This window comes from Cavia porcellus, unplaced genomic scaffold (assembly GCF_034190915.1).
Source record: "Cavia porcellus strain 051 isolate PalLab524CR breed Dunkin Hartley unplaced genomic scaffold, mCavPor4.1 scaffold_13, whole genome shotgun sequence".
NCBI lineage: Eukaryota > Metazoa > Chordata > Mammalia > Rodentia > Caviidae > Cavia > Cavia porcellus.
In genome coordinates, this window is record NW_026947496.1 from 27,587,115 (window position 1) to 27,609,212 (window position 22,098).

The 22,098-nt window shown below is 40.6% G+C and overlaps 1 protein-coding gene across 1 annotated transcript; it reads left to right on the plus strand.

Moving 5' to 3' along the window:
* Window positions 1-805: 805 nt before the first annotated feature.
* Window positions 806-19,741, plus strand: Mrs2 (magnesium transporter MRS2). Its single transcript, XM_003468767.5, has 11 exons — window positions 806-1,125; window positions 2,945-3,018; window positions 5,171-5,207; window positions 6,483-6,595; window positions 8,569-8,742; window positions 11,107-11,237; window positions 12,284-12,400; window positions 13,704-13,856; window positions 14,025-14,142; window positions 16,780-16,893; window positions 17,394-19,741. The coding sequence occupies exons 1-11, from the start codon at window positions 936-938 to the stop codon at window positions 17,502-17,504; spliced, it is 1,332 nt and encodes a 443-aa protein (XP_003468815.2). The 5' UTR covers window positions 806-935; the 3' UTR covers window positions 17,505-19,741.
* The last annotated feature ends 2,357 nt before the right edge of the window (window positions 19,742-22,098 follow it).

Genomic DNA, 22,098 nt, shown 5'->3' on the forward strand with positions numbered 1-22,098 from the left:
ACCTGCACCAAAAATTCTCACCTACCTATAGAACAACGAGAGAGGAATCAATTCATTTAAAGTATTGATTAATATATCAGGTTAAAATTGCAAATTGCTAAAGTGAAAAACGGAACATAGACTGCACATTTTACGCTAATTTGAGACAAAAATGAACACACAACTAGAGAACCAGAAAAGTCCTATTCCTGCCCAAGTCTGCAGTAAAAGGACTCCCTTGGCAGGATGAAAGAAATTGCAAAGGATAAAATAAAATGTCTCCTATGAGTGTGTTCCAATGATGAGTCCTGCATCTTCTAAGTCCTAGTCATAGTGATTCAGGTGACCAAGCACATAATCTTTATTAGGTAGAGGAGGAGGAGCTGGGAGGGCCCTGGTGGGTGAGAGAACATAGCTACCTGGGTGTAGAGCCTCGAGGAGGCTGTGGACAGGGAGTGAGTTACTGGGACAACATTCCCAGATGTTGTTTTCAACATTTTTGGGTGAGAGCAAAATGCAGAGGGTGAAGCTAGGATTTGGTAAACGGCATTCCACGGAAGTAAACAGGTAAGGAAACAGTGTTGGTTGCTATATAGACATTTGGACTAAAAGTTACGCGAAGAAAGCATCTCACTTGCCCCCACACAACTCCCAAAACAGCCCTCTACATTAAATGAATATTAAAAAAAAAAAAAAAAAAAAAAAAAAAGGCACCAAAGACAAATTCCCAGCAGCCTCCGAGCGACGCACGAGGCACGCCCAGAAACACCTCCCAAGCATGCGCGAGGAGCAGCTCGCAAGCGCAGAGAACACATGATTGGGCGCATCCTGCGCATGCCCAGTATGCTGCGACCGCAGCCAGGGGACGGCGCCGGGTTGCGCGGGGCCGACTAGACAGCCACCCTACGGCATGAGGGGCTGTAACCTGGCTTCTCCCTCTTCCTCGCTCCAGGACCATGGAGTGCTTGCGGAGCCTGACTGGGCTCCTGCCTCACACGGCGGGGCTGCCCCGGCGGACCCTGTGCTCCCTGTCCTTGGGCCTCTGCCCTGTGGCTCGTCCTGTCGTCTCGAGCAGCCGCGCGACCCACTTGCTGGGAAGAAACCGCCGTGCACCGCTGTGCAGGCCCAGCTGGACTCGTGTGGCAGGTACGGCTCGCCCTGTCCCGCTTTGTCCGCCTCTACGACCAGCCCGACCTTAGATTCCAGCCCGGGTGTCTTGACGGCGCTCACCAGTCCGGAGCCCGACCTTGCCCTGCACCCTGCCGCGTCCGCCCGCCGGGACAGCCCAGGCTGCTGCTCCTCTGCGCTTGCCGCGGGGCTTGAGATGGGTGGTACTGTTTACAGCATGCGCGTGGTTCCTTAAGCTGTCTTATGGGAGATTTTTTAAATCAGAGCTTTCGTTCTTAAATCGTCATAATAATTATGAAGTCAAAATTGAAATTGGGTTTTTTTGGATTGCTTATGAACTATTCATTTCGCTTTCCTGTCTTCTGTTTCTTTTGTAAACAAATTCATACATTTGTACAGTAGCGCAGGTACAGGTTGTGGACACACCTACAAATGAAGCTAAAAAGTGTGAGGCCACATGCTGAGAGCTCCCCATAAAGAGATTTGACTTTATTTTTAGCTAATGTTTGCGCTGACAGCCAGAGGGCTTGGAGAGGGGAAAAAAAGAGGGGGAGGCTTTACATTGCTGATTTTTACCCAGGGGTTAAAGCAAAGTGGTAACAAAAGTTTTCACTAGTCAGTATATGTGAGTGTGTGTGTAGTTAAGAAACAAAAGATACTGAAATGTGTACTCGTGCATCTCAAAAATATAGTAATATCTTCAATTACTTTTTTACAATTGTACATCAAAGTCTCCCAGAGTAACTTACCATCGGTCAGCACCTCTTTCTCCAAACTGTCTTTTCAGAAGCGAGTTGTCTTTCCTTTGGTGATACTTGGGAGTGCAGTTGTACAAGCAAGGGGAGTTTTTTAGCATAAGCATTGAAATTTAGAATAGTAATCATGGTGACAGTTTATCTGTTTTGTAACTAATTGTCAAATCTCAGTGTATAGCTTTGCCTTTTAATTTTGTTCAACTAACCCTTGCGACATAGTATTATGTAAAAGGGAAACAAGGAACATCAGTGTTATCAATTACCTGAGTTACCATGGGCATGGTGATTGACCCATGTAATTCCAGCACTCAGAAGGCTGAGGCAGGAAGATTGCCCTGAGTTTGAGGCCAGTCTAAACTACTTAGGATACCCTATCTCAAAAAAAAAATTGCTTGTGTTATTATATATAAATAGTGGAAAGGAGTAAGATGTAAAAAGGATCATAAATCTCAGACTAAGAGCCAGCGTGATTACTTTAGTAACAAAATAATGATAATTGTTATCATATTTTACCATTCCTCTGATATTTAGTAGTGTGAAGTATCCATTGTCAGCCATTATACTTCCCAGCCAGCTTCCGCTCAATCCCATCACATGTTTCAGATAGCCTTATTCTCTACTAAACACTTGTCTTCATTCCAGTTGAACAGACTATCAGAAATATTGCATGTAGAAAATAAAATCTACAGATTTCATAATTTATAAATCAAAAGATAATCCTGATCCTGGAGTGCTGAAAACTCAGGTGGATATCCATCAATATAATTTTCATGAAGCCTTTTTAAATTATGCAAAAAAAGACGTTTAAATCTCAACTGTTGTACATTTGTTCATTCAATTCTGGAGTAGAAATTAGAATTAGGGGAAAAATTAATTGGCTTGGGCTTTTCTGATGCCTTCCCCTAACTAATAATGCCTTACTTAAAAAATCATTCCCTGTCAAATCTAACATAATTAGCTGCAAACATTTACATTATCAAATAAGAGTATTCTTCACATAGGAAAGAGGTTCAAATGATAATACAGTGCTTCATGTGAAAACCAACTGTGTGATTACATGGAATTCTCTAATTTTTTCTCAGGTGAAGTGCACCGGTTTAGAACTTCTGATATTTCTCAAGCCACTCTAGCCAGTGTGGCCCCCGTGTTTACTGTGGTGAGTATATGGTACATCTTATAACTTATAGAAAGTACTTCTCATACTTAATTACTGCTGGACTGTTGACCAAGCTATTGATTACTTTTGTTTTATAGTGAATTGTTTTGTCACATTGCTTATAGGTTGTGCTTAGTAATTTGTGATCATGAAACTTTGCTAAAGACTGTGGAGCTCCTTAAATACTAGAATAACTTATTTAAGTCATTGTTCATGGCTTCCTCCCATTTAGAAGCCCTTAAAGACTGTTAGCTATGCAGGGCTTGAACTTGTGGTCTTTAAAATCCTGAAGCAGAACAAAGTGCTTGATCTGCGCTAGACTTTCTAAATTCAAATCTCAACTCTGCCTGTTCGTATTAACTAAGTAGATTTGGACAAGTTATGGTAACATCTTTGTACCTTAGTTTTCTCATCTGTAAACTGCTTTATAAAAATCTTGCAAGGATTAAGTCTACTTTATAGTATTGTTGTGAGGATTCAAGTACTGCAGATGGAAAGCCCTTAAAACAGAGCCTTACATACTGTAAAAATCCAGTATATGTTGGCTGTGAAGAAAGATTATTTAGGCTTATTAACTTGACTTTTCTTTGTCATGTTAGTACATGTTAATACAAAATTACATCTAGAGGTTACTATGTTTATTCATTGTTCTAGAGGAGTTGGCCAACTTCATTAAACCAGAATATAAAATCTTATGTTAAATATTGAAAAAAATTCTTTGCAGATAAAATAATTATCTACCAAGAACATAAGAAATCTGATGCTATTTGAAATAATGAGTCTAGAAATAAGCTGATTATAAAGCAGACATTTTAAAAATCATATTTGTATAATTTTAAGAAAATAAACCTGTTAAACAAAAAGATAATACATATTGAGATGCAGAAATATTTAATACATGTTATTAAATTGGAGTGGAAGACAGTGCAAGAATGTATGTGTAATGAATACATTTTATGGAAAAAGACTGGGATAATCAGTAAAATATTAGCATGGTTTTCTGTAGAATTTGTCATGCTATGGCTTAGTTTTACTTGATAAATTGCTTATTTTCTGCAGTGGATTTATGTGTTTATAAAATAAATTTAAGGTAGAAAGCTAGTCTGTTCTATACAAATATAGAGCTTCTGGATAAATTTTCCTTTAACATTGATATTTTATGCTACTTACATATTCATAATGATCTTATCTTTGCTCATGAGAAGAAAGTTAATATACACTGTGGCTTATGTCCTAACACAGCATGTATGTTTTCCAAAGTAATAGCCAAAGACCTGTATTGTACCCACAACTGAGCATTACAGTGTGTCTTTTCTGAAAATGTATGTTTCATAGTAAATAGGACTGCCCAGCACACAGATTTATTAAATATTATTTGATAACTTTAGACTTGACAGTGGATAAGCATACAGAAAACTATTTCTCTACATTAAGAAATAAGTGCTTATTATGGAACATGGCTTCTCAAACTGTCAGAATGAGGGCTCATATGTAAACCTTTATTAATTCTGCAGTACCTAAGATAGACTTCTTAGATTCAAGTAGATGTTTAGATTCATGAGACAGGCCACACAAGGTCCAATCTGCTGCCAAGGACAGGGAACAGTTCAGGCTACCAGTCAGCGTCTCTTCTTCATAGCGAGTCCTCATAGCCACCTGGCGCTTCTCCTGCCTGCTCAGTGACAGCTCATGTGTAAGGAAATGTGGTTATCAGTTATTGGAGGAAAGTGTGACATCCGTTCTGGCTCAGTAGCCCGCTTCTCCTCTATGCTAGCATACCTGGTCACCTGCTCAGAGGTGCAGCTTCCAAAGGACAGAGCTATGGCATCCCTTGTGGTGTCTAATTCCTTCATAGTTTTCCTTGTCCAGTGCAGCCCACAAGTCAGTGTCATTATCACCATAAACAGTGTCACCAAGGACCAGACTGATACTCCTTTGTTACAGGTCTAGAGGTGCGCAGATAGAAAGTTAGGCCCAAGCCAGGCCTATCCTAGCAAAGGAAAGGGTGATTGTTTCTTAACCTTTGCATCCATTTAACCCAGAGATCATTTTTATACTGATCTCTGCATTCTATAATTGAAGACTGTACATCATGCCTTAAATAGTATACCAGTTAGAAAATAATTATGTTGTTTTTATGATCTATTTTCAGACAAAATTTGATGAAAAAGGAAATGTTACTTCTTTTGGTAAGCATCTTTATTTTATTCTAAATCATGAGAAAAAATCAGTGAATGAGTGAATCTGGTGGAGTTAGATCACTGTGTTTTGAGTGGAAAGCTCTGGATACAGGGGTATGGAAGGAGGTCTCTGCTGCCAGTTTTCCACTGGTCCTGATTGGAACCGATGGTACCTAGACTGCACATTCTCTCAGAATTCTCTTCTGGCAGGAGACTCTCTGACTGTACCTGAGATGGTGAAGGAGTATTTTTAGAGAGTGGGGCCAGGGGATAGAGATGCCTTTTTCACCCTGTTTCTCTTTTTATTTTTTAAATTGCCCTCCTCATGTTCATTCTGAACTGTGTTTAAGGTAAAAGCACATAATTCTTCTGGCACTGAGTGGGTGACAAAAGACAGGCTAGGAGAGGGCACTGGGTGGCAGCTGCAGGAAACTCTGCTGCTGAGTGCTGTCTGCAGACAGCTACTTTTAAAGGTGTATAGCTGGAGACTTTGGTTTTAGATCCTCCTGTGCTTCCATTCATGTGACTCTAGTCCTGCCATTGCTGAGATCTGAGTATTTTGCTCAGTGTCTCCTTCAGAAGATTGTTCTGCTTATACCCCTGTCACAGGTGTGGTTGGACACTACAGGGACAGATTCTGCTGTTGTTAGTGTAATGTCTTGAGTTTCTGTCATCTGCTGTGTTCTTAATTTGTACTTTTTTTTTTTTTGTCTTTTTTTTTTTATCGGTACTGGGGATTGAACTCACAAGCACACACTTGCAAGGCAGGTGCTTATGCCGCTGAGCTAAATCCCCAGCCCCATCTGCTGTGTTCTTTTAGGAAATAAGTTCAGTTCTCAGGTATGAGAACAGACCTAATTTTCTCATTCTGTATTTCTCCAAGAACAAAGAAAATTTAACTTACCAATTCACACATTTGTAATACTGAAGATGATGTAGTGAAAAACATTAAAAATGCAGTTGTGTAAAATTCATGTTCAAGAAAGATGACCTGTCCCTAAAGCAAGAAATTGCTGCTGTGACTTGCAGTGGCGTATGGTTGTGGTTTGTTTTTTATTGGTTCCAAGGGCAGAGTAGTTTTACCAAGTCTAAAAAAGCGAAGAGAAAAGCTAGAATTAGCAGGCTGGGTTTCTGAGCTGACATTGGCTATTAAAGCATTCCCTTTAGCTTTTATTTCTTACAGTAGTAGAAAACTGTCCTGATGGTGCTGGGAAGGGTCCTCTGACAGAAAATCTAAATAAATTTGTGGTTTATTAGTTTAACTCATTCTTACTTCTTTTATAGAAAGGAAAAAAACTGAATTATACCAAGAATTAGGTCTCCAAGCCAGAGATTTGCGATTTCAGCATGTGATGAGCATCACGACCAGGAACAACAGGATCATCATGAGGATGGAGGTAAAGGGTTTTCTTTTTATCTGTAGTTCTCCACTGCATTTTATCAAAGAACCTGGAGACTCCTTAATCAATAGGTTAATAGTAATTTTAGTGTAATAATATCTATGTAGAACACATAACACAATTTAGGTAGAACTCATTTTACATGGATTGTATTCATATGCTCAGCAGGCATATGTGTTATGGTGGAAAAATTATGTTCTTACTGTTTGAGTTTAGTCACTAGTTTCTGAAATTATAAAAATATTTGTAGCTGAGCATGGTGGTGCATGCCTATCATGCCAGCACTCCAGAGGCTGAGGCAGGAGGATTGCTGCAAGTTCAAGACCAGCCTGAACTGCATAGTGAGACCCTGTCTCAAAAAGACAAAAAAAAAAAAAAAAAGTGCCAGGGATATACCTCAGCAGTATAAGTGCCTGCTGGTAAATACAAGGTCCTGAGTTCAATTCCTGATACCAAAGATAAAAATAAAAATATTTATAGAAGCCAGTGATACATCTTGGCAGCACAGCACTTGCCTGGCAAGCCTGAGGTTGTAAGTTCGATTCCCGGCACCAAAAAAAAGTACATATATATGTAACAGATACATTTTCACTTATATCCTTATGTATAATTAAATAGTGTAATCTTAGTTACCAAGAGCATATTCTGTTTTTTTGTTTTGTTTTGTATTTTTGTGTCTTTTTCCTTTTTATCGGTACCGGGGATTGAACTCACGACTGCCTGCTTGCAAGGCAGGTGCTTATGCTGCTGAGCTAAATCCCCAGCCCCTTAGAATTAAATTTTGAGACCTCAATTTAAACTTTTGTTGACAGCTTTACTTTGTATCTTTCCTGTGTATTCATGAGAACCCCACATACACTGAGCTTTCCTTAGTGACTCAGAGTTAACAGATGGGTGGAGGTGTAGGGTCCTACAGAAGATAAGGGGTCACAGGTCGAGGTGATCCTGCCCGGCAATGACTTGCTTTCTTCAAGACTGCTTTGATAACTGATTTGTATCCATTTATCTGGAACTGATAAAAATAATCATGTTGGAAACCATCTTCTCCCAGTGCTTTTTCTCCAGAAAACATTGTTCACTCTTGTGAGGAGTACCTAGTACCCTTCAGAACAGAATCTCTTTGATAAAGAGATAGGTGTGCAGTCAAAAAAATTAGCATTTTTAATGCTGTAATCTAAAAGGTGGCTGTATGGTGTCCACAGTGCAGTCTCTCAACATTTTTATATAAAGCTTTTGTAATAAAATGTTGATAAAAATGTAAATAGATGGCCTGGGATATAGCTCAACAGTATAAACACCTGCTTGGCAAGTACAAGGTCTTGAGCCTGATGCCTGATACTGGAAGAAAAAAAAAGGAAAAATGTAAAATAGAAAATATTCCCGATTTCTGTGTCACTAATAGGACAGTCACTGGCAGGTTACCTCTATTCTTCTAACATAAAAAGTTGCCAATATATCTCCAGAGAAAGTTCTAATTTCATATGTTTTATATTGGAGCACTGAGGTGGTGTTTTATCTTATGTCAAATTAGCTTAATGTCTTTGATGTTTTTAAAAGGAAACTGTTCTTTTTAAACCACACTACTTATGACCAAAGTAAATGTTTTCTAAAAGTCTAACTAATAATCTGAGTTTTAATAAAACTATCCCTTTATCCCCTATTTTTTCATGGTTACTTTGGACGTCTTTATAAATACATAATTCGCATAAATTCACTTATACTGAGAATAAGTTAGAGATATCAAGACTTACCTATGTTTTTAGGTTTTCTTCTTTTAAAAATACATCTTTCTTGTATGTATAAAAACCAAATGAACATTGACTGATTCAGTTTTAATCCAAAGTTAGTAAAATGTTAAGCAAGTTTTATAGCTGTTATTTTCCTGTAGCTCTATAATCTGCATATATATGCATGTGCTTGTATGTGTGTGTGTATATGTACCTATATCCTCTTATTTCCTGTTTTAACAGTATCTGAAAGCTGTGATAACGCCAGAGTGTCTCATGATACTAGATTATCGTAACTTAAACTTAGAGCAGTGGCTGTTCCGGGAACTTCCGTCACAGTTGGCTGGAGGTGGTCAGCTTGTCACATACCCTTTGCCTTTTGAGTTCAGAGCTATTGAAGCACTCCTACAATACTGGGTAAGTTGTTTTTATTTAGTTAAGTTTGTTAGGGTTTCGTATACTATTGAGTGTTGATTCATTAGTATCGTTTCAGCATGCTTCTAGACAGAACCATTTCTACACATCCTAGATGAAGAAAATGTCTAATGCTTAAAATTTACTACTCAATCGAGGAGAATTAAAGACTGTAGAGTATAACATTTAATGAAGCTCATTTCAAGTTTAGGAACCATATTTTGGAATAATATAAAATACTATGCTAAATATGACAGAAATTAACACATACATCATACCTTAAATGCATTCCATTTTATTCTCTAAACTGTACGTTATGAAAGTGCTTGTTTACATATATGGTGACTATTATATCATTCATCAACCCATTCTTCAACTTACTCCTACAGTCATTTGAAGCAGCTAAGCCTTCTCTCTGTTTTGACATAGGAATTGCGTGCATTCTTCTAAGCACCCATTATTAAGTTGATAGTCATTGGGTGTGTCAGGTTCTGTCACGCCCCAAACACGAGTGGCGTGCTGCTTTCCTGGCCCCTGCCAGTCTTCATTATCATTCCTGACTCTCATTCATCTTAATGATAGTACAGGTACAAGTGGTACAAAGGCACTCAGCAGAGTGGGAGGGGGAGAGCGAGGAGGGCAGAGAGGACATGAGGTGAGTGCGGTGAGGTGAACTTAGTTTTGTTCTGTTTTTTGTTTCTGAGGGAGGGCCTTGCTATGTAGTTCAGGCTGGGCTTGAACTCACATTGTAACCCAGGTTGCCCTCAAGTTTGCAGTATCCTCGTGCCTCAGCCTCCTGAGTGCTGATATTACAAGCATGTGTCACCATGCCCAGTGGTGAGGTGAACTTGGTGTCCTTCTCTTTTGCCTGCCTTGCTTAACTGAGAAAAGAGATGGGTTAACAGGGTTAACAGATTCCTACTGGCTTGAACCACTGATGGTACGAATGAATCTAATCATATTTTGAGTCTTTTGACTAATAAAAAGTCACCCAGTGGAACAGTCGCACGTGTAGCGCTGAACAAGCTGCCCAGCAGCAAGAGAGACAAATTATAGCCCTGCTGTGAACATTTAAACAGGTAACCACAGGTGGAAACGGTGGTCTGTGACAGACCGCCCAGGGTAGGTAGCTTTCAAGAGAAGGGAGGGCACCCCATCTCTTAGAAATCAGGCAAGGGGAGAATGCATGGGAGCTCAGACTGTCTGCGGGATGCACATTCTTCTTGCCATTAAATGGGGTCCCAGAAGACTTCTTCAAAAACAGTGTTAACACAACAAAGAGTCAGCCGTGCCCCTCAAGGAGCAATCTTCAGATAAAGTGGAGCTCCCCAAGCCCACCTGAGAACCGAGAGCTATCAGGAGCAGTCTGCCTCACAGACATGTGGACTGTGACAGTCGGCAGTGGCCGAGTCCAGCCTTACTGGGAAAGAGGATGTGGTGTCTCCTTTGGATACCGAAACGTTAGGTCTACCTCACTTTGTCCACCTTCTCACCCACCATCTCTGAACCTGGAAGCAGCTCTCTGTGGAAATACACAGGATGTCTACAGTGCACTTCCCAATCAGAAAATCCTAGCCTCAACCATAATTGTGCTTCTGAGGCAAATAGTGTTATGCTAGTGGTACCTCAGTTTATGAACTTGATTCTTTCCACAGTTCCAGTCACAAACTGAGTTGGAAAGAACCAAGTCAGATTCATTGGTTAGATTCGATCTTGATCTGATGGGGAAATTTGATTCTGTTCTCATCCAGTTTGGCTCAGAACCAGAATCCTGCAAAGAGTTGAGTTTGTGACCAAGATACCACTTTGCAACTAATTTTATGCTTAATTTAAAGGTATGCTGTTTACCAGTTGGTTTAGAAGTATTTCTGTCTTTTAATTAGTATACTTGTATCAGTACCCAAAAGTATACTTTTGACTTTATTTTCTTGGAGTTTTTTTAGCCCAAATTAAATTTTGTTTTTCAAAAAAAAAGTGTTTTAGTAGGAATTTTGAGCTGTGTTTCGTTTTCAAAGTATGTGTAAACAGACATAAAATTTGTGCTTTAACTATTGAAGGGGGATTGATCTATCTTAATAAATCAGTTTCCCATTTCTTTCATAATAATTGTCTGTAAAAGAAGACTCTTCTGATAGTCAATTTCCCTCAACCAACTCTGAGCCTATTGATGACCTTACATAGTTTTTTAACCTAGGAAATGTAGTTTTGCATCATGTATGAGAGGCATTCTGGCATTGACCGTGTTCTGACATGTTAACAGCATTTCTAGCTGTTAGAAATTTCTGTATTTAACTAAAGGACTCAACTGATCCTAAGTATTCTAAAAAGGTTGTTTTAATTCTTATGAAAGGTCATGTTGTTGTCTAGATCAACACCCTTCAGGGGAAACTTGGCGTCTTGCAGCCACTGATCCTTGAGACACTGGAAGCATTAGTGGATCCCAAACATTCTTCTGTAGACAAAAGCAAACTGCACATCTTACTACAAAATGGCAAAAGGTAAATAAATATGGGTGCTTGAGCAAGTCAGGAGTTAGAGATCCCAGACAAAATTAGTGTGATTCCTACTTGTTGTAAAAAATGCCAACTCTTTTTGGTGTAAGGTTTTTTACTTTATGATTTATTCTCTGTGTCTTCATTGTCATATTTACTTTAATTATTATGAAAACTATGTGTTTCACAGTGTTCTAAAAGAAGGTAGTATAGGTGGGAAGAGTGCTCTCGTCTGTCATGCATGTGGACCAGGTTCAATCTCTAGGACCGCAAAAAAGAACTAACATTTTAAATTTCTGAATATCAGGGTGTTTTATAAGTTAAAAGTGAATTACCTGAAGCGGCCGTACAGCTCAACAGTACAGCAGTTGTCTACCACACCGAAGGCCCTGGGTCTCCATCTCCAGCACAGTAAACATTCCGTCCTTATCACAGCATGAACTTACAAAAGAAAGATCTTAAATTCACAGTGTTTATATTTCTGAGATATTAAAATTTATGTTCATATAACTGATTAATTTTACCAAACAATTTAATTTTGATTTGCAAATTGAGGTTTTGGATTTTTTGTGTTTCATTTTGTTTTGTTTTGTTTTTGGTCTTTTTTGAGACAGGGTCTTGCTATGCAGTGCAGGTTGGCCTTGAGCTCACTTTGTAATCCAGGCTGGTCTCAAACTCACAGGGATCCTCCTACCTCAGCCTCCCAAATGCTGGGATTAAAGGCATGTACTATCACACCCTGTTTGTTTTGGTTTTTGAGAGAGTCTCAGTCTATAGTTCTGATTGATTTTGAATTCACTGTGTACCCTAGGTGACCTCAAACTCTTGGTGGTCCTCCTGTATCAGTTTCCTGAGTGCTCGGATTACAGGCGTGGACCACCACACCCATCAGGGATTAAGTCTTAAAATCTATGATGATTAGAATGTTTTATAAGTGAGCCTTTATTATGAGTGCTAGTACTTGATAAGATACCTTTAAAAGGCACTGTTCTTACAGCAGAATGTATTAAAGGGTGATGCTATTGATCATGTCGGTGTAACTGTTCTTTCAGCCTATCAGAGTTAGAAACAGATATTAAAATTTTTAAAGAATCGATTCTGGAGATCCTGGATGAAGAAGAGTTGATAGAAGAGCTCTGTCTGACAAAGTGGAATGACCCTGACATCTTGTAAGTATGATGCTGCTGTGTTGTTTATTCCCTCAGTCTGCATCTTCCGTCTTTTTCCTCAGGAAGGTTTGCCATTGAGAATGGAGTATGTTGGGAAGTAGAGAACATGAGCATTGTTTTTCCCCAGCTGTTTCAGGTTTTCCCTATGCAGTGCTGCATCTGACTATGTTTGATGATGATACATTGAATGCACACCACCCCCAGCCCTCAGCGGCCTTCCCTTCAGGGGCCTGGCCACCACGCTGGCACATGCACCTGCTAAAGTGGCTTGCCTGGCAGGTAGAGTGCAAGGCAGGGAGAGAAACTAGCATCAGGGAGGGAGACAGCAGGATAAAAGGAAAGGGTTAACACCCTGGTATAAATTCTGTAAGTTTCTTCTATTATAAAAATATTCATGTTATAAACCTTTCTTCTCTTGGAAATTTAAAAATCCTCTATTCTTCTTTGTGGACTCAGGTTAAATGTTTACATTTTATTTATTTATTTATTATTGTTTTTAATGTTTACATTTTAAATGTTTGCTTTTGTTCTTTGTGGAGTGGGATGAGAAATTCCTATATGTGTACCTCTTTGTAATGAGCCTTTCCCTGGTCTGTACAGGAAAACATTCTGGGGTGCTGGTTATTTATAGCCTAACTAGGAAATAATCAAGATAAAAAGCAGTAGGACCAGGGGATGTAGCTCAGCAGCACAGCACTTGCCTAGCGTGCAGGAGGTTCTAGGCTCTGACCACAGAAGCAACAGACACAAACAGGGCTGTGTACTGTTTGGTCTGTGGCATTTGGGGACAGCAGCAACTTGAATGCACTCTTACCTGCTTTGCCCTGGCTGACGTATCTCCACACAGTGCCTCATTCTCCCTCACCTTCCCTGTTAGTCCTGCCAACATGAAGGAGACCAAAATACACACTGACTTCATTCACAATTTAACATTATACTTCCACCGTGAAAGGGAAATGCTCTTCATGTTTGTTTTTAGTTTCGGCTTTGTTTTACCTGGTAATGGTTTTGGATTTTGGATTTTCAAGTAGCAGATGGCACACATTTACCTGAATCTCTTAGAATGGACCAAGGAAGAAGTGAAGCTAACTAGTCTTTGTAACACTGGGATCTTGGTTGTCGACTTACCTGTGTGGTGGTTAGGTTCAGCTCACACAGCCTGTCACAGATTGACCTGTGTGAGAGGACACAGCAAAGAAAAGACCCAAGGCTCATTTTTCACTGGCGGCTGAAGGAAGCTTGGGGAACAAACACCCGTGATGCGCTGTTGTGGGCAGGCTAACTCTATTAACTCGGATTGTAGTGAAAAGAGCAGTGCAGGAATCGACCACGCGGAGGAGATGGAATTGCTGCTGGAAAACTACTACCGGTTAGCTGAAGACCTTTCCAATGCAGCGCGGGAGCTCAGGGTGCTGATTGACGACTCGCAGAGCATTATTTTTATCAATCTGGACAGGTAAGAATGCCTCCCATAAAATAGGAAGAGTCTTCTTACAAAGTAATTGTTGTAAGGTAATACCTTTAAGGAAATGTCATTTTGGAAGAAAGTATACTATCGTAATCCATGTGGTCTTGGAGATTATTTATGAATTTACCCTTCTGATCTGAGCTGTTCTCTCCCAAGCCACCGGAATGTGATGATGAGATTGAATCTACAGTTGACAATGGGAACCTTCTCTCTGTCACTCTTTGGACTAATAGGAGTTGCTTTTGGCATGAATTTGGAATCTTCCCTTGAAGAGGTAAGAAAATTTTATTTTAACAGTTTAGGAGTTATTTTGTAATGCCTTTAAGATCTGTTTTTTAATGGTTTTTTTTTTTAATCTAAGCTATATATATACTCACATAGTGAGCTAAATATACACTGTATCTCAAAATTCAGGGTAGTATCTTAGACCCCATTACAACACACATATAAACATCACCTACATCATTTGTTCCCCAAAGCATGTCACTATATATGAGGAAGTGTGATAACACACTGTCACACTGTTAGACAGTGTTGGTTTTTATTTCCATCTTTCTTTCTTTCTTTTTTTGGATACAGGGTCTCACTATACAGTTCAGGCTGGCCTTGAGCTCACTTTCTATCCCACGCTGGTATTAAACTTTGCCTCAGTCTCCCAAGAGCTGAAGATTACAGCCATGTACCACCACATCTGGCTTTATTTTCATTTTTATGTGTCTAGCAGTATACCTGGAAATTTGTATATTGCATTTGGCTCAATCATCACAACTCTAAAAATAGGTATATCATCTCTACTGTATAGGTGGGGAAACAGAAAAAATTAAGTAACTTGCCCCAGGACACAGCTACAAAATAAGAGAATTAGGATTTCAACTCAAAGACAGCATTCTACTTCGCCCTCCTGCCTTCCGAGTGCTTAGAGACTGAGCCAGTATTTTTAGACTGGCTTAGTGCTCGGTTTTCTGAATGTGCAGTTGGTAGGCTGTGACACTCAACTCTGCACATCATTGCAGAAGTGTAATGTCTGTTTTTCTGGCTGTCGCCCTGATCCAGTCTCATCAGGACCTTTTAAAAAGCAGTCTTTTGAAAACATAAATAGTATGGCACACTTCTGTGGCTTTCAGCTAGCCTTAAGAGAAAATTCCTTGGTCTGTGTGGCTGGCTTGGTCCACTCCCCTGCGGCTGCAGCCCCTCTGGAGAGCTGCTCGGAAGTCTCCCCCCAGACGTGCTGCCTCTGCACTGCTGCCCTCCCTTCCCACCGTTACTGCCCAGTACACTCCTACTTACCACGCAGCACTCAACTTCCCCGTCACTTCATGACTCAGAGAAAAAAAAGTAATTTCCTTACATCCTACACTTCCCTCTGCACACGCTCCAATTTTGCAGCACTCATTTTAAAGTCTGCAAAAGATCATAAGGTCCCTGATGCAAAGTGAGCACTGATCATTACTATACTTCTTGTGATGAAATACAAAAGAAAGGGAGAATACATGTGTTCGTTCTCCTCACAATACAAAGGCTTCTCAAAAAATATAATGTGTGTCTAAATAAATTTATTGCAGTAAAAGACATTGCCATGAACCTGCCTCAGAATATTCACCCTTGTTTCAAATCCGAGTGTCCCACTGTTACTTTGCTGAAGCAGTTGTGGAGGTATTCTTTCATGGGTGTCTCTCCTAGCGGTGATTGAAAATGGCAGTGACTGCTGCTGCTAAGCATGGAAAGGCAGACTTGTAAGAACAGGGCAGTGTGTCCTTGTCCACATGGTTCACTGAACCTAGTACCATGCAGCTTGGGGCTGTTCCCCAGCGTCAAAATGACCACAAAAGTTACATGTTTGGAATCCATTCAGGACATCAAAGATAACCGTGCCAGCACAACTAAGGACATAAAAGAGGACTTAAAAAACTGCTTTAGTAAATGGCAAGAACGATGGGATAAGTGTGTTTGAAGCACTGTTCTGAGAAAGAATGATGGCATTGCGTCTTTTACTGTAATAAATTTTTAGAATTTCAATACTCACTAGTTTTTGATCACACATCCTGAGTTATTGATGTCAGTTACTTGGCCCTGCTTTAGGCCCATACAGCAGCAAGTCCCTGCCCTAGTGGAGCTTACATTATAGCAAAGGAGAGAGGTAATAAATAAGTACATTAAAAGCTAAGTGCTACAAAGAAAACTAGAGCAGGTAAAGGGACAGAGGATGCCAGACAGTGATACAGATAACATTTCAGAGAGTGGTCAAGGAAGGCCAACTAAGGAAGCCACTTTGGGTGGACACCTGAATGAAGAGGAGGTGGGAAGATCTGGGAGATTGTTTTGAGCAGAGGGAGCCACCGTGTCAGAAAGCGGGCATGAGCTGAGCTTCTCCACAGCAAGAAGGCCACGAGGCCCAAAGAAAGGGCACAGGAGTGACAGAAAATGAGGGCAGAGAGACAGGGCTGTGGTGTGGCAGAAATTGGACCTCACCTGGCAGACCTCAGAGTGCAGGCTCACTAAGAACATGGTATGCAGTCTCTTTCAGGCCATGTGGATAAGTTGTATATGGAGCATAAATTAATTCTGTGCTTAGATTCCTGGTGACATATGTATATGCAAAAATTCCAATTTTGAGGACTGTACACTGGAAATTAAGTTGTCTGTCCTCATGATTATTTAAGTTTGTTTATGAATGCAGACTGGGGAGAAACACTAAAAGCAGTTACACATGGCTTATAGGTGATTAGGCATGTTTAAACTTTGAAATAATTTTACCCTCTGGTGTATTCTGATTCTTGGCCTCTGGGGATTACAGAGGTATTTGTTTTAGGTTTGCTAACACAGGCTTCCATGGAACTCTGAGGCAGAGATAGTTGAAGACGCTTCAAGGAACCTGGCTTATGTGATTGAAATGAACTGTGCTCTCTTTCAGGACCACAGAGTGTTTTGGTTGATCACAGGGCTCATGTTCATGGGAAGTGGCCTCATCTGGAGGCGTCTGCTTTCGTTCCTTGGAAGACAGCTAGAGTCTCCTTTGCCTCCTAGGGTAAGATGCGCTGTCTCAGAGAGTTACAATCAGGGACTCTGAAGTCACACAAGCTGGGCTTTGTGACCCTGCACAAGTTATTGAACTCTAAATCTCCCTCACTTCCCCTGTCAGTTAACTCATTACTCCTGCTCCATAGGATTATTGGGAGGATTGGATGAGACAATGGATTTGGCACACTGCCTGGCACAGCAAATAAATCGGTTTTGTGTAGAGCACTTTGGCAGGCACGGTGCATTTAGATAGGTGCTCGTACCTCTGGGACACAGTTCTATCAGAGCCAAACTGAGATGTGGAGAACGTTCACAGTGTTCTCATTAAGAAAAATATAAAGCTTTCCTCCTGTTTTTCATGGTTGTATTTGAAGATAACTCCTTAGGCATCAGTGCTTAAAATACTGACACAAGGCTTACAGTCCTCCCGTCTCTGTATCATTTTACTAGTGGTAATTTTTTGAAGAAAGACCCAGACTAAAATTAAGCTTATTCTGCTTTCTTTAGATGTCTTCTTTACCTAAAAAGACCCTGCTGGCAGACAGAAGGATGGAGGTGAAAAACAGCTTCAGGCCGAATGGATTTGGATCAAACAGAAATATCCTAACAACACGTTAGCAACAACTTGGTGGAGACTAAATATTTTTTTATACTTCTATACTTTGTTTTATAGTCATACATTTGGAAAAAAGTCAATATTTAAATTATAATATCTGCCAATGGTGTGGCAGTCACAGTACTAGAAACTGATTGCATTTCCAGAGCTCTGAGCAAACAGCCAAGTGCTTGTTCTATGTAAGGCCAAAAATCACTTCCTACATACTTTAGTTTTTATAGATAGGGTGTGGGACATAGAGAATAATTTAATACAAGAATAGATTTATATAGACTTTATTTAATTTATATGTAAAGAAAAGTGCAATCTCATGCTGACCAAAACCTCGAAGTTTTCAAACCCATAGCTTCTGAGGTCAGGTACTGGCAACTCGTAGTAGAGAAATCTTACTACAGGGAATCCAAGTGAATTTCCTTAGTTGCCTCAAGTACTAGCATAATACTTGTTGCCCTTAAACTCTGGAAGTTTGTGCTTTAAAAACCATCCTGGGCATAACCTTTCCTTGAATGTTTTATAAGTGAGCCTTTACCGTGAGTGCTAATACTTGATACCTTGAAAAGGGATGTTCTTATAGAAAATGTATTAAAAGGTTATGTTATTGATCATATCTGTGTAGCTGTCCTTACAGCCTGTCAGAGTTAGAAACTCTGCCCCCTTTTACATATATAAGGTAAGTAAAAAGATAGAAAGGATAATCAGCATTTCACTTTATTTATCCTTATTTTTCTTTGCTTGGTGATAAATAGAGCCTTTGAAAGTAAAGTGGAAAGGAAGTGTTTCCATTCTATTACTGTTTATAGCAAATTAGTTGATTTTCTGATTTCTTTTTTTTTTTTTATTTTGTTTTTCTGATTTCTAAAGATGTTTGAATTGTCTTGCCCAAAATGAAAGTGTAGATAGCTCAGCTAATCTATATGTATATACTTCAGAAGTTAACAGATGGGCTTCGTAAAACAAGAGGACATCTAAATGTTAGCATTCTGGTACTTTTATTTTCACAGTAAGTTAGGTTTAAAACAAATGGCTAATATTTATAAGTCTGAAAACTGGTTTTGGAGGATGTCCTTGTTTTGTTTTGTTTTTAGTACTGGGAATTGAACTCAGGGCCTCGTGCTTGCTGAAGACTGTATCTTACTTAGCATCTTACCTTAACATTTTATATTTTCTGGAGGTTTGGCACAGTCACATTAGAATGTTACAGTTAAACGTGCCTTCAAAAGTAGTGTGTACTGCAGAGTCTAGAATGACCAAAGCAGCCCTATGCTACACAGGCAGGAGTGCAAGAGGATAAATAGCCCTGCCCTGATGGTTCTGAGGGTATCCTGTCACCCTAATGTGATAAGGAAGTTTAGGGGTCCATTTATGGGGTAGTTCAGTGAGAGGAGCTGATTTGAAGCAACATAAAGTGACAGCTAGAGTTCTCCAACCCTGGTGGCTGCGGGAAGCCGTTTGAGGGAGGCTGGAGACTGCGTGGATGAAACAGGTTGGGCTGGCCGTGGCCTCGCACCTCTGTGGGTCAGGACACTGTCAAGGTAGGGATGCTGCAGTGGGAATATGGGTTTCCGGCAGCGCTGTAAATCCTTCTGATGGTTAGCAAGATCACCTTGGAGAACATATGGACTTAATTTTAAAACACTGCACTATTTTTGGCCTTATCACTGTAAAGCAATAATACTGTGATCTATGAAGGCTTGGAATCCCAGAGGGCAGTGTTTAACATCAGGCCCAGGGTGGAATTTTTGTCCTTTTCCTTTTCTGGTTAATGAGCTCGGGTGAAATAATTTTAATTGGTCATGTCCACTATAAAAGTCATATAACTACCTCAGAAGTCCGATAAATGGAATATATGAATACTTTTTTAAATTACTGAAGGTGGTTAGATCAGCAGTGATTTCAAAATGTCACTGAGCTCTGCTTCCTGATTGCAGAGTACTGCTTACAGTACAGTTCTGGTGGAGAATAAAACAGCCGATGCTAAATAACGCAGCAAACTGATTGTAAATTTTGAAGTAGAAAATTTCAGTACTTCAGAGGTGGTGAAGTGCCGAACACTGGAGTATGTGAAGAAGCGGGCAGTTTAAGTGTAAACCTAACAGTTTTAACAGAGTGCGTCTCTAGTGGGCTTCGGACCCAGTGTGGGCAGAACTGATACCATTTTGGTATGCTGTTCGTTACCTCATGCTTCGTTCTTGATAAACAAGGACTGTGAAATAACTATTAAAGGATTTCACATTAAAAACTTACTTGTTATGTGTTATTCCAAAAACGACAGTTTTTTTTGTTTGAAATGGCAGTATTAAAGTCACAGTTTTGCCAGGCATGCTGGTGTACATCTGTAATCCCAGTACTCAGGAGGCTGAGGCAGAATTGCTGCAGATTCAAGACCAAACTAGCTATATAGTGAGTTCAAGGTCAGCCTGAACTATATAGCGAGACTGTCTCAAAATAAAGAAAGAAAGAAAGAAAGTCACAGTTTGAACTTCTAATTTCCTCTCCTTCCTTCAGTAATAGCCACAGCAGTGCTCTAAAGGAGGATGTATGGCCTGTGGCTTCTAGGCTTTGCTCCCAGTCCCACCTCACATCACTCTGATCTCTGAGGTCCATGATCCAAGGCACAAAACAGTTCCACAAGCTTTGAAGGAAGTTGCTAGATGCACAGATGGAAAATGGAAATATATAAATATCATGAGATCTTAAAACAAAGGTAACCAAGGTGAACTGTGTACATGTTCAGATTTGTATGGATGAGAAAACCTTACAGGTCTTTCTATTTTAGTTACTATTTCAGAGTTAGTGGTTAAACTGCAGTTACTGTTTACTGAAATGGAAACAGGACCTTTGGCAGTAGAAGTATGACTTGTTTTTGACAGGACAAAATGGCTAAATATCCTGTAAACTTAGAAATGTGCCCCATTATTACAGATATTTAACCTTTACCTACGCTTGCCATCTGAAATGTTCAGGCATTCAGAAGAATGCAAATTCTGAGGCCAGTGATGGTCAGGTTTAACACATTCCAGCTCATGACACAAATGACAGCCTTGTCATGAACGTGTTAAACACAGATCATTTAGTGAAGCGTGAAAACACTGACACGTAGCAGTGGCACCACAAAGGAAGCACCCTCCTCCTGAGAAGTTACAGCACTGACAGAAATGTACCTTCGTCCTGTTCTACACGCGCACGTCTCAGCTTGCAGGTGAATAAGTGATTTCTGGTCAACTAAAAATCCTTCTTTTAAATAAAAATAATTGCCAGGGATTTAGCCCAGTGGCATAAGCGCCTTCCTTGCAAGTGTGAGTTTGATCCCCAGTTCCAAAAATAAATAAATAAATTATATATATTTCTACCCACCAGTACTAAGTACCCAAGCCAGATGCTGCCTGTTCGCCTCTGTCCCTCGAGGAGCCCATAGCTCGGCTCTATCTGGAAACAAATAGCACAGCTGTTTTCCCCACATCGAAGCACCTTCCACACTTGTCACAGCCACAGTAGCTTTTCCTTGGCTTCTGATTTAACCTTTCAGCTAGATTTTCCTTCCTCTTTCCTCCTGCTGTTCTCTTGTCTCCAGAGAAGCTGAGAAGGGATCCTGTCATTACTATCATTTCACCAGTGTCAGAGGAAACAGCTTCCCACAGTGCAAAGCCAGCAGGTTGCTGCTAGCTAGCTGTCCTGCCTGTGGATTTTCATATGGCTAAAGTGCTGTGTGCATTCCTTCTCCCTAAACGCTCCACACTGAAGCCTGGCCCAGCCGAGAGCAAGTAACACTAAGGCCCCCAGCCCTCCTGTTTGTCCCTCGCTTCCTTGGCCCTCATGCTTAGTTCTGTAGGCCCAACAAATGACCCCTAGCACAAAGAAAACGTTGCACTGAAATCTAGCAGAGCTCTACCACCTGTTAAAACAGCCATCTCCATGAAAGTTTCTGAGGGCACAGAAAGTTAATCAAATTTTAGTTCTATATTCATCACTTACTGGATAAAACAGAAAATGGACTGGTCCTTGTCAGAAAGGACCAGATCGCTAAGTGCTGTGGATTACCCCCACCCATGCTTTTCCTCCACTCTCCCCTCAAGGGCTTTTTCTGTGTATGGTGCTGTTAAACTTCAATCCGAATCAGGCCGGGCTTGGTCTGCTTCCTGTCACTGACAACACTAGAGTCAACAGCTTAAAAGAAGGAAGTGTCACTGTGGCCACAGTCAGCTGGCCTGACCACAGGCCAGGGGAGGAGGTTTTGGGCCTGCGATGAGGTGTACATCATGTGGAAGCATGTGGCGGTGAAGCAGTGAGGAGCTGGGGTCCCCAGACAACCCTCATGGCCCACTCCCTGCGCCGTGCTTCCTCCAGCCAGGCCCAGCCCCGCCATCTCCACCACCTCCCAATGCACCTTCAGTGGGGGCCAAACCTGGAACATAATCTAATAGCTAGCAGTAAAAAGGGGATTTTTAGGAGGTACTTTGTAGAGCCTGTCCAGGAGGTGACCACAGAGAGCACTTCCAGGCATCAGAGAGACAAGCATTCAACAGGTCAGAGCACGGGCAATAGGCAGGGAAAGAAGAAAGGAAACTTCAGAAGAGGGCTAAGCATAACCAGAGTGTC